Below are 12,670 nucleotides of genomic sequence, written 5' to 3' on the forward strand. Positions count from 1 at the left end.
ATAATCTTCTTGACTCCCAAAATGTCAGACTCCACCTTTAAATCACACCAAAACCTGCTGAATTGAAGCATAAACTTGCAAAACTTTACAAAAACCTGTGATACTGGTTTGTTGGGGCAAATAACAATACCTATATTTGAAAGTTTAAAAAGATCAAATGACGCTATATGGGCCAATATTGTTTTGTTTTTACATTTTTCTGAAATTGTGACAATTATCTGTGCTGAGCGGGACAATTACCACATGACAAACTGTGTCGTAGAAACACAGTTCATCTCAAACACATCTTTGCCATTTTATTGTTCGAATTAGCTGACACGTGTAGATATACTGGTGATATGCCGATCAGTAAGCAATACTAACCAGACTATTACAAACGAGTTAATTGTCACTCAATGAGGGGCTTGTTTAATGATCAATAGGCTACTCACCTGAACTAGCTTGAAAATGTGACTTTCTTTAGTACTTCACATTATAACAGCTTCTGATTGGTAAAGCAATTATTAACCTACATGATGCACACTTTGGGTTGAATGAATTTAAAAAGACAAGAAATGTTTGACATCCCTGCTTTCACCTTCCTCTCACACTCATCATATTGACTTGGCTTGAAGTGCTTGAGACAGAGAACTAAAAAAAGAAAAAAGGTTGTTGTACTCCCATAACTAGTCTGTTGCAGTGAGCCTGATCACATTGGTTGGCTATGAAAACAGATACTTTCTGTGATCTCTCTCGTTCTCACGTTCTCTCTTGGTTTGTTTAATATCAAGCCTGCTTAAACATTTAACACCCTGTTGACAAATTTATTGTAAACCTTACTTCACCACCAATCCAGCCACAGTGGGGCCCACTTTCTCCCTAAAGTGACCAACGAGCACCATCACATTACTCACAGAGACGGCCTGTGTTTCTTTAAAAACCAAAAATAAACCAAAATCTTTTTTTTTTGTCCTTTTTCTTTTTCTAAAGAGAGATACACTCATCCAAGAGGCAGCTGAGGCCAATGTCAACACGAGAAGAATTACAAGCTGAACACGTCGCTCAAATCACATAACAGTTACGGAGCAGAGGGTCGGGGGGGAGAGGGGGTTGGACTTTGGAAGGCTGCTGGCCGGGGACGGGGAGAGGGCCGGCTGAGGAGCTGAGGAGCTTGTGGTTTGGACGAGAATGTGTTCTACTCGTTTCTTGACAAGTACGTAAGCAATCACTTTAACATGTCCGACTAAATATGATTGTCTTCAAAGTAACATTTTCTTGTTATGTTTTGCTTTTGTAAAAATGTCAGGACTCTGAAGTCTGTCTTTCTCCCAAAGCTTGTCAAATGTTCTTCTGCATTCCACCCACAGTGGCCTCCTCTTCCTCCTGCAGCCTTTCAGCTCAGCCTGGCTTCCATCTCCTCTCCTCGCTCCCTTTCATTTTGCAAAGAGGAGGTCTAGGGGCTAGACAATGGAGTCCCAATCAAAGTCATCCTGGATGTCATCAGCTGGCATGCGATGCATCTGGAAGTTTCTGGTAGGTATCATGTGCTGCTGGTTCATCTGTGCATGGTGTCCTGGAAAGAAAACAGAGGACAAACAAGAGTCAGATCCACCCAGCTGTTTGCTTTTCTAAGACAAAAAGCTGGATTTAGTGGGTTTATTAATTAACCCATTAGTATACAGTTTCATAATGTGCTGCAAATGAGTCTTCTTGTCACCTGTCATTGTGGGTCCTGTGCTGCTCATGGGGGGCATGTGTGGATATCCTGGAGGACCCATCATGGACATGCTCTGTCTGGTGTCCATGTAGAGATTTCCTGAAGAGAGAATCGAAACATAACTTTAATTTAAGCCTCAGTTTAACAGGAAATGCACCTCTTGAATTGAACTAAAGCATGTGAACAAAACAAGTTTTTGGGTGAAGTACCTGCAGTGCAAATTAATCATTTAACAGTAGAATCTCTGAGTTATCCCACATTTCAGTTGCTACATACAGGTCTATATGGTCTATATTTTACATGGTTGGACACTTATCCGTTTGCCAAAAATAGTTTTGGGGCATTTTAGCTACACTGACATGTGGTCCCCCAGTGTGTGAGGAACCAGGAAAAAAAGCAAAATGATGCTCCAAAATTGTGTGTATTTTTTCAGACATTACTCTTATCTTTTGCAGACAATGGGTTCATGTATTCATTTTTCCGCCTTTTTTTTGCATTTGTTCTAAAGTTCTCTATACTGTAAAAATACACAATCTTTCAAAAGAAACATGTGCCTCCATCTTTCAAGATGCATTTAGAGGCAAAGAAACAGCTGCTATCTACATGATGATGAACAACACAAATTCAATCAAACCCAGATATAAATGAGGTGGGAGGTTAAGTAGCGGGAGTTTAACCTGTGTTGAGGTGCTGGCTGGGTTTGTTGGGGTGCATGGATCCATGACAAACAGGAGGCTGCACCGCCCCTTGTGGCTGGATTACACCAGTGCGGGCAAAAAACTGGTTGATAGACGAGCAGAGGTCAGCGATCTGGGTGGGTTCCAGGGACCAATTGTTCAACTCCGCTTGTCTCATACTCTCTCTCAGCCCTGAGGATCAAAAAACACACATTTGTAGACAGAACAATTAGAGTTACTATCAGAGCTCGAGACAGTGTCTGTCTGCACTAAAATGCCTTCGTGACAATGAAATGTATGAAACTGCACCAGCCGACTGTCCAAAGAATATAAATTTAGTAAATGAGAAACTAATTAAGAAACAAGTAAAAACTTTGGTTGCAATATATATTCATTATGTCACTAACCTTCAGTGGGTGATATTTAAAAAACATCCTACCTTGCAATCCTAGACTGTAATTGGATAAACTGACCTGCTGAGCTCAGTGGTTTGGTAATTAAACTTGAAGGCAGTGTTATTTAATTGAAGAGCTCAATTTAATTAAACTCGTAATCAACTCCACAGTGTCAACACTTCAGCACTCAATCAAAAGCTGGGGCAGTACTGTACTATCAGCTCCTAGCTTTAAATGTTTTGTTTCTTCTGCAATCTAGAAAAATCTTAACCTCAAACAAAAAAAAAATCAAATACATTACATTACATTACTATTATTTGTTTAATATTTGTGTCCAAACCGCACCTTGGAAAGGTGAAAGGTCGACATCAGCCCAGTTATAGCTGCTAGCAATACGACAGCTTTCTTTCAGTGCATCCAGATTTGGGTACCAGTCAGACAGTAAACCTGCAAGACACACACAGCATACTATCTGTAACATTTCAAGATAAGAGACTTGAGGGATAAAGATATGTTTGGTGTCGACACCAAGTTCACTCTTGGGACAAACACAGATTTAGACCTAATTACATAATTTATGAAAAAATGCACAATAATTGCTGCCGTTATTGTTATAAACTGGGTCAGGTAATAAGGCCAGATGATGCATTTTCATTGCAGTCACATTTTTACAGTGCAGGCAGTTGCAACACCAAATGAATGAGAAGGTAACACCGAATAAAACAGTGTCAGGCTTCTGAACAGTTAAGCTCTGTGTTGTGACCACTAGGAGGAGCCAATCGCCTCTGTAAGAGCTGCTGAAGTCACTGGATGCAGCATTGCTTTGTTCTCACAACAGCACAGATAATAAATCAGATGATGATTTACTGTTTAGCGTCTTTACATTTCCATAGCACATAACAATTTCTAAATGCTTTATGACGAAACATGACAATGATACAAAACCATATGCAGCTGTTGTCTCTGTGGACATGTGTCTGAGTGATGAAGACGAGGAGGAGAGAACAACACGGCGAAGACAATGACAGACAGAGGGCCTTACCTGTGTTGCAGGCCATCTGTTGCTGGGTAGGATGGGGCTGGTGGGAGAGGCTCTGATGCGGCTGCCCGTGTTGAGAAGGGTGCTGGCTGTGCTGCGTGTGTTGGGAGGGGTGCGGCGTGTGTTGCTGTGGGTGCTGGCCGTGGGACGGGTGCTGCGATGGGTGCTGCCCGTGCTGGGCGTGCGCAGCGTGCTGTGGGTGCTGACTGTGTTGGCTGTGCTGGGCATGTTGGCTGTGTTGGTTGTGGGGGCCGCCGTGCTGCGGAAGGTGCTGTGCGTGTGGGGAGCCGTGGCCGGGGTGGGCTTGGGCCGGATGGGAAAGGGGCACCTGGCCACTGTTGGCTGAGTGGCTGTTGGGGTGGCTGTTGGGTTGGCTGTTTGACAGGCTGTTCTGAGTACTAATGGTGCCACTGGGGGAGTGCTGATAGGAGCAGGAGGTGTGGGACTGCTGGGAGGAATCTGACGGTATACCCATCAGGCCTGGGAAACAAAACACACCAACACAAAGCGTTAAATAGTGCCGAGACAAATAGTCGGTAACAGATGTGTCAATCGACAGAAAATTATGATCGTCACAATTTTGATGATTGATAGTGCTGCAACTAACCTTGTAATGTTAATCAAATGGCAATTATTTACTTAATTTTTCAATAAGGAGCTTTGTCAAATAAATGTAAAATTAAAAATGCCCATCATATTTTCTTGTCTGAAAACATCTCTTTTTTTTTGTCTTGATGTAAAATCAGCGAAAAATCATCAAATTCTTACAGAAAAAAAATGGAACGAGCTAATGGCCTCAAGCAATTATTCAATGAAAAAAATTGAAATTTAATTTCTGGAAAGGACTTCCTTTCACTTTCTAAATTCAGCTTCACAATTTTGAGAATTTGCTGCTTCTCTCTGTGTTTTCTCATTGTAAAAGGAATACACTTTTTCAGTAGTTCCACAGTTATCGACTACAGAAAAAGCAATTTGAACCTCTGGGATTTCCTGAATGTAAAAATAATCAACTACTTAAGTGATAATGAAAATATCTTAAGTTGTAACCTTAGCTTTTGAAATGACACGAGTAAATCTACGTTCCAACACAAATTTGAGTCCTATAGTTTCCAGAATAAAGTGTTTTGGTTTAATGCACAACAGAAAGAGACACAGGATCATCACATAAAAACAGCTGCTTCCATATGTCTTAACAACTTATGATAATGGTATCACTGTCTCACGTGTTTGAAGGAATACTTTACTCCCCAAAAAGGAACATTTGTACATCAATGACTCACATGATGCAACCTTGAATTTGTAAGGAAAATTAGTTTTTTTCCTCACATGCCTTTATATTGAACAAAGCCTGAAAAACTGAGAAATCTCTTGATGAATTGAAGTAAATTGGGGCCGCCTTGACAACAAACTATATCAAAACATCGGTTTAAAAAAAAAATCACAACTCGGACTGTATAATCCAAGTCTCATATATCCAGTCATATGCTCACTGCTTCCCGAACACATGCATCTTCCCTAAAACCTCGCTACTTAAAATACTTCTACGTTATCAGTTTCACGCTTGTGCAGCGTGCTACTTGTCTATGAGACTACTGTTTATGTAATATTTTAAAAAGTACGGTATTAGCAAAAATGCATGTGTTTGTAGTGAGCATACGACTCAATAAATGAGTTTGGAGTTTGAGTTGGAATTTTCTCATTTCTTTCAGTCTTCATTCACAATGGTCGCATGTGAGGAAAACTTAATATTCTTCATAAATTCAAGGCAACATAATGCGAGTTATTAATGTAAAAAATGTCATTTGGGGGGTGAAGAATTCCTTTAAGTAGTTGTACGTGTGAGACAGACCAGCTGCCATTTTGTTGTCTCTGGGAATGACTCAGCATCAGTTGTGTCTGAGGTTCCCGAGCTGTGGTCGCCTCTCCAGCTACACAGCTCCGGATTGTCTTTGACAAATTTATTGTGCCGCTGCGTGGCTCTTAAAACAGACATGACTGGAACATGAACATCTGCACACCCAACTGCAATCATCTGAGTGGCAGGGAGTGGTCTTAAGAGGCCCTGTCCTTCACAGCTTTGGCACCGTAAACCTATTTCACTGGAGTGCTTTTAGAGCTGACTCTCGCCCTGCACCTCCACAATCGGCACGTAACACTCACTGCAGGGGTGACAAAGGTGCATCTCTTATCGGCACAGAAAGCCCATTGTCCAACCAGGGAAATACAGAAAGCAATTAACGCAGCACCAGAATAATAATGCGAGCTCATTACCTATTATCAAAGCCCGTGAATTAGCTCACTGTCTACAGCGGCAGAGTGTGAAATCCTCTAGCTCGATTATTTACGCTTTTTAATTGCTAAAGCTTGTCTGACTAAGAGATTTCACTTTTATGCGCATAAAATAGGTAACAACTTTGAACTAATGAAACATAGATGATAGATTAAAGGAGAGGAACTCTTTGAAAACATTAGCATGAAATGCATTTGATTTGTGAAAGTAGGTTATACACAGAAAGCTCAGTCTACTTTGCCTATAACCTGCTTGTCAAGTGCTCTTTGTTTATCAGTCAATCAGATTACAAGCAAAAATGCATTTTGTTCTGCAGGGACTCACAGGCTTTTGGAAAGCTGTGCTCTATCCGCTACGATGTATTATATCATGCAAATTCCCCATCATTATGACAAATGAACCTCAAATCCAGCAGATATGACCTCCTTCACTCCTCTGATGAAACACAGCCTCCATGAGAAAACATTTCAAACGTGACAACAAGACGCAGACAACTTTCATGTAATTTGAAAAATATAAAGCGAGAAGGCTGGTGTATCAAATCCGAATTAACCATTAAATGAATGCAGTAACATCTCGTTTTACATCCTCTAATGAAATATTTAAGACGTGAACTCACAGACTCGGCTTCTGAATATAAAATGAGGCCTTTTCCACATTGGCAAAAGACCATGAAAATACTCAGCCTGTGAAATACCTGCTCACTTCACAGTAAATCTAATTAATACCTAAAGACTCTTTAGCCCCAGCTGTTAAGAACAAACCAACATTAGAAAAATCGCTCGGAGAATCATTGCATTCCTTGATAAATAAAGCTTAGGCTCTTTATTAGATTTCCACTTGATGCTCCCATGAGGCCACTCACCTTGTTGGCTGAAGGACTGCTCAAAAACAGACTTGTAAAGGCTGCGGAAGGAGGCACTGAGATCTTCAAATTCAGAGAACAAGAGCTGCTTGTCCCTGTCTGGCATGTTGTATTGGGACTGGGGGGCCTGCTGGAGGGTCATCGACTGGGACACGGGCTCTGGGTGAGTGCTCACCTGGAGAGAAGAGGAGATACAGAACACTAAAGATTAACAAAAGTAAACTTGTGTTTAATTGATCAGATTATGTTTAATTGGTGATAGATTGTTTTTTTGTTGCTACATCTGCACCACAAACTACAGGTACAACTGAGTCTAAGAAGAGCGCACTATAATGGGAAAACATACACATCAATAATATACATACTTTTCCATGCTCATCTGGACATGGAGCCACAAAAACAGAAAACAGAAACCCTCGAGAAAATTAAATGCTCGCAGCAAACATACCAGTCAAATAGGAGGATGGTCTTCTGAGGAGCTACTTTTATAGTGTTGCTTCAGTCTGCATACATGTCCGTCACTCAGCACGTAAAGACCAATAACACAGATCCTAATAATCTAGGTCAGTGCTTAGTTACCGCCTTGGCTCACGTACCATTAAAAGACCAACAAGAATGGACACAAACCCAATACTCAGGTGGCCGAGCAAAATGTATTTAAAACAAAATCAATAGCAATACCTTGTACAAATAAGCAGCCATTTTATCCATGTATTTGTGTGGGCAGACAATGTTATGCTGTGCCCCGAGGTGCGAGACGGCAAGCGGCTTACCCTCCAGCAACAAGTTTGTCTACGAGATTCATCGCAGCGAGGGCAGGAGTGAAAAACCAATGTGATTTCACAAAGCAGGACCTGACCCGTGTCAACTGTGGGGCTAGCGTTACACGTCACGGCCAATTTTTGATCGTAACATCTTCCTCTCTCAAGATGTGGCCGGGCTGCTGAAGTGCACGGCTCACAGTCTGTTTTGGGTAAGAGCGAAGAGGTGAAAATAAAGCCAGAGTGTTTACTGTGAGCTGGCTGGGTGTGTGTGTAAGTGTGAGAGAGAGAGAGAGAGAGAGAGAGAGAGAGAGAGAGAGAGAGAGAGAGAGAGAGAGAGAGAGAGAGAGAGAGAGAGAGAGAGAGAGAGAGAGAGAGAGAGAGAGAGAGAGAGAGAGAGAGAGAGAGAGAGAGAGAGAGAGAGAGAGAGAGAGAGAGAGAGAGAGAGAGAGAGAGAACATCCATCAGGCTGAGCCGATCGATGCTCAGCGCCTAGAGCAGGGAGCACTCTAGGATGCAGGAGGACCACACCAAAGAGGGGGCATCTCTGGTGGGAGGACATCAGAGGAAGCGCTTTCCTTTGTCTGGCTTCCAGGAGCGTGCACATTTTTCTCTGTTTCCCTTAACCCTCTTCCTGATGTTGTACTCTAGCGCATGTCCACCCTGAATCTCTGTCTATTGCTGGCTCCTCTGAAGGAAGCCTCCTGGGGCTGTCCGATCAGATGAAATATGGGATACAGTACACTTTCTAAGTCTGGCGGTGTTTCATTTTCATTCATTTAGTGACTGTGGTTCTCCGACAGCTTGAAAAATGTGGATAAAATGAGAATTCATCATTTGGCCTTAGTGCGTAGTGCTAAACAATTCATCACTTACACCACATTCATATAAATATCATGTTACAAATATCCAACCAAGAGACAATCATGAGCTGCAACATCAACTTCTAGATATACCAGCATCCTTTAAGGAACAGCCGGACAACAGTATACTGCCACAGCAGGGCCTTATTTGTTCTGTCTTTGTTTCACTGCAAAATGTAGATTGATTAAGAGCAGCCCTCGGTCTTACCGGCGTGTAGCTGTGCACACTGCCCACACTGTTGAGATTGACAGAGGCCAGACTCTGATCAGACAGGCTGTTGTTAAGGCTGCTTCTTGGACTATCGCTCCCTTCCTGGTCTGTGTTGTACAACGCCACCTGAAACACACACACACACGCACATATACATTAGCTTGTTATCTTAGACACACACGGACTAATGTTATTAAAATGGTTGTAACGATGCATCATTTGGAATTGATGAAAAACATCAATATATATCATCTTTGAGATGCACTACATTTTTTTGTTCCTACAGAACCCAGTAAAAAAAATTATAATATCAATGTGACGATTTTGTTAAATTATCATATAACCCCAAATTCAATCATATAACCCCAAATTCAATCAAATCAAAATCGACGATGTCAAATCAGCAGATATCAAATTGTTGTCCAAAGAATCAACATAATATCGCATTAATATCGTATTGGGATGAAACTAGTGATTTACATCCTTTGCACTAATTGTCATCAGCAATCTTGCTGATGGTAACGCACGCCAGCATTCCTCTGAGATAATGCTGGTTTATAGTTAAACAATGTAATTTCGCATGGATATGTAATGCCTGAGCGAGGTTGTGTGCTGCATGCAATGACATGTCATAATAGCAGAGTACTTGCTTTTCACTTCACTGAGGATGTATGTAGGAGACACAGGGTGCTGCTGAACACCCACCACAGTCACTAAGGGGTTCAAGCTGAGCGTGTGAAGGGGTCTGGAGACAGCTGAGACATTCCTATCACTAAAGGTCACACTACTGGCGATGTCAGCCACATCTGCTCACCGAGAGCAAATACGTTTGGGACAACTAACAAAGGATTTCAGTGCAGCCGAGACACTGACCTTTCAATATAGCAGCGAAACTAGCCGAAGCACTTCAGGACGACAATCTTAATTATCGTCTAACAAGGTTTCAGCCCTCCCGCCTTTCCCGAATAAAGTGCGCCGTCAGACAATTAAGACAATAGTAAGAACGATCCAGATAATGAACATAATAATACCCACAGAGAATAGTCCATGTGTTAAGTTTTGTATTGTGAGAAAGGAATGGCAGTGATGCACCAATGGTGTTGTAGTGGGAGAGGACATGGCATTCGGAGATTGGTGTGTGTGTGTTTCCGTCCATGAGTGACTGCAGCATGGTGGCTTCTGCTCATCGCTGTAAGTGGAACAGAGTGGGCTCTGTGCTCAGCACAATGAGACAGCAGTGGCAGCAGCCTTCAGGCAGGCAGATTGGCCCGGCCCTGCCCAGCATCTTGCCTCTTAACAGCAGCAGTAGACTGAAGGCTCTTGTCTTTCTGCTGAGCCACAGTGAGCTACCACAGAGGCCACAAGGACGCAAGGAAACCCAGGCAGCCTTGACTGGCTTTCTCTGCTCTGACTGATTGGCCCTCTGACTAACATGCTGGTACGACTCCAGGACGCACACATGCAGAGTGAGAGCGTCCGATCATATTAAGCTATTAATATGGAGCTTGGCTCCTGAGCTGGTAGAATGAGATAGAAGTACTGCAATTAGAGAAATAAAAAATAAACAGGGTGCAACTGATGAATCCAGGCAACACTGTACAAAGAACAGGGGTGAGGCTGAGGGAGAGGAGAATAGAGGGGGGGGGGGGAAGAGAAGCTCATTAGGCAACTCTAGCCTTCCTCCACTCAGTGTGGGCTTGGCTCCAGTGTTCATTAGCGTGAAGGGGAACTCAATGAGCAGCTAAGACTGAAGGCTTAAGCACGTCTACAATATCAGCCCCATAATGCTAATCAAAAGCAGCGTGCCACAGAAATATAAATGTTATGTGTAATGAAGTCATAAAACAGGCTTTTAGCCTTAAGTCTCTCACCGCAATCTATTTTTACCCTACTCACCCATAAAGTGTGATGATTTTAAAACCTGACTGCTCTTCGGTTTACGCAGACCCCAGAGTCCCGAGTGAAGACACCCACTCGAGCATGCTCCGTCACAGACGAGCACCCAGTCGCATCTCGCCCACATACGTAAAGCATGCACAAACATATGAGACGTGCGCACACACACACACACACACACACACACACACACATGCATGCACACACACACACACACACACACGACAGGATAACACAAACGTACAAAAAAACACACAGGCAGGCATGCTCATACAGGCAGGAGCGGCTCCACAGTAAATACTGTATACAGTGTTAGCTAGCAGGCAAGCGAGTCAGAGTTCTATTCTTAGCAGTGAATTAAGTAAAAAGCCAGCGGTGTCTTTTACATGGGGGCCTAATCTGGAGCATGAGACATGGATTATGAAATCAAAGCAAGATTGGCCCAGGTGTCTCCAACAATGCCAGCTAGTGTTCAGCACAATCCCTGCATGCAGGATTGAACAGACAGGGAGAGACAGAGGAAGAGAGACGAGAGGGTGGCGGGGGGGGCAGACTATTCATCAGCAAACACACTTCACAACAATCCCCTCTTTCCCTTCATCATCACACTTTGGTGCCAGAGTTTCGTCACATTCAAGCCAATGTTTAGGGTCACCTCTCCCCCCCCACACTGAGAAACATTGGCGTCTATGTGAGAAAGTCACACGAAAAAAAAGAGAGCAGGGACAATCTTGTGAGGAATGTCCGACAGACGAGAAAAGGAAAAGAGATTCCTGCTGGTTCTGTATTTGCCCTGCCAGCATCTCTCATTGGTCTATACGAGAAGGCGGGAATGAGGGAGTGAGACTGGAATAGAAACGGGAAAGAGAGAAAACCAGAGAGGGAATTCCTGTGGCTTGGCACACTGCACCGAAAGAGGCGTGGCCTGTCGCGTGTTTACAGTGTAAGACAGTGTAAGACAGTGAGAAACAAGCTCTCTCCGAGGAGTTGAGGCATCTGATCCGTTGCTTTTTAACTTCGTCTTCTGTTCACTTTACCACATTAACAGTTTTTGTCACAATCAAATGAACAAAAAGAAACAAATCAAAAGTCCTATTCATCAACTCTCGCAATCACGTAGTAGTAATTTCTTGTGCGGTTTCAATGTGTTCTGCTTGTTGCTCATGTGAGTTATTTGACTAGAGGTATTTGATGGCAGGAGGCCAAACTCTAAGCTGTCAGCTCTCTACATTAGGGCCTCATTATGCAGTAACCGCTGGTGGAGACTGGTGCTGTCGCAAGTGCTTGTTTGTAGCAATCACAGAGAAAAAAAGGGCCATCTTTCCCCACACATGGGCACATGAATCTGTCTGCTAGAGTAACATGAAAAACGGCATGTTCTCTGTAGAAACCGCCCCAAGCTAATAGTCTTGACATTCTTGTCAAAACAAGCTGAAACATACTGTACATACATGTATACACAAGTTATATCCAACACCGACATATGCTCAGACTTTCGAGTACCCATCACACACATAACCTAACTCCTCTTTTCTATGAACAGTCCTGTTCACTTTTCCTTTTTTGTAATGATTGCAGCAAATGAATAAGCGACTCTTGTAGGCTTTTTAAAAGTACACTTGAGAGCTGCCCCCACTGGGCCCAGAGGATGAGAGCTTAAGGTTAAAAAGCCTATTTAAATTTCAGAGTGAGCGGCACACTCACAGCTAACAGCTAGCAGTCCCTGTAGCTTTGCTCTGTGATGTACAAGTGGTTATAAGCTTTCACACATTGAAAAATAAAATAAAGCGCGCAAGAGGAACCAGCAGCCGGGGTGGTCACCTGTAGTGTAATGCGGTCACAGAACGAGAAATACGACTCGTGGGCGCAAACCTCCACTACAGGTGTGAATACAGAAACCCCATGCAGTGTGGGGTGTATTCTATTGCCACTCTGCACGGGACTGTGTAAGGTCTATCAGGTTGCCATGTGCCAAGT

General features: G+C 43.0%; 1 protein-coding gene across 4 annotated transcripts in view; it reads right to left on the reverse strand.

Annotated features, from left to right (window-relative positions):
* Positions 1–789: 789 nt before the first annotated feature.
* foxj3 (forkhead box J3) overlaps positions 790–12,670 on the reverse strand; it is a 72,946-nt gene continuing 61,065 nt past the window's right edge. For 3 of the 4 annotated variants that reach the window (XM_068594728.1, XM_068594727.1, XM_068594729.1), the window contains exons 6-12: positions 8,795–8,923; positions 6,963–7,137; positions 3,811–4,287; positions 3,114–3,215; positions 2,374–2,565; positions 1,697–1,795; positions 790–1,552 (exon numbers count right to left, since the gene is read on the reverse strand). In XM_068594728.1, coding sequence (XP_068450829.1) covers positions 1,440–1,552; positions 1,697–1,795; positions 2,374–2,565; positions 3,114–3,215; positions 3,811–4,287; positions 6,963–7,137; positions 8,795–8,923 — 1,287 coding nt within the window. In that variant the 3' untranslated portion in view covers positions 790–1,439. The remainder of the gene's footprint in view (positions 1,553–1,696; positions 1,796–2,373; positions 2,566–3,113; positions 3,216–3,810; positions 4,288–6,962; positions 7,138–8,794; positions 8,924–12,670) is intronic. The other variant, XM_068594730.1, reaches the window with a different exon arrangement.

The sequence above is a fragment of the Clinocottus analis genome, unplaced genomic scaffold, assembly GCF_023055335.1.
Source record: "Clinocottus analis isolate CAN_PGR_092001 unplaced genomic scaffold, fCliAna1.0.p SCAF_3, whole genome shotgun sequence".
NCBI lineage: Eukaryota > Metazoa > Chordata > Actinopteri > Perciformes > Cottidae > Clinocottus > Clinocottus analis.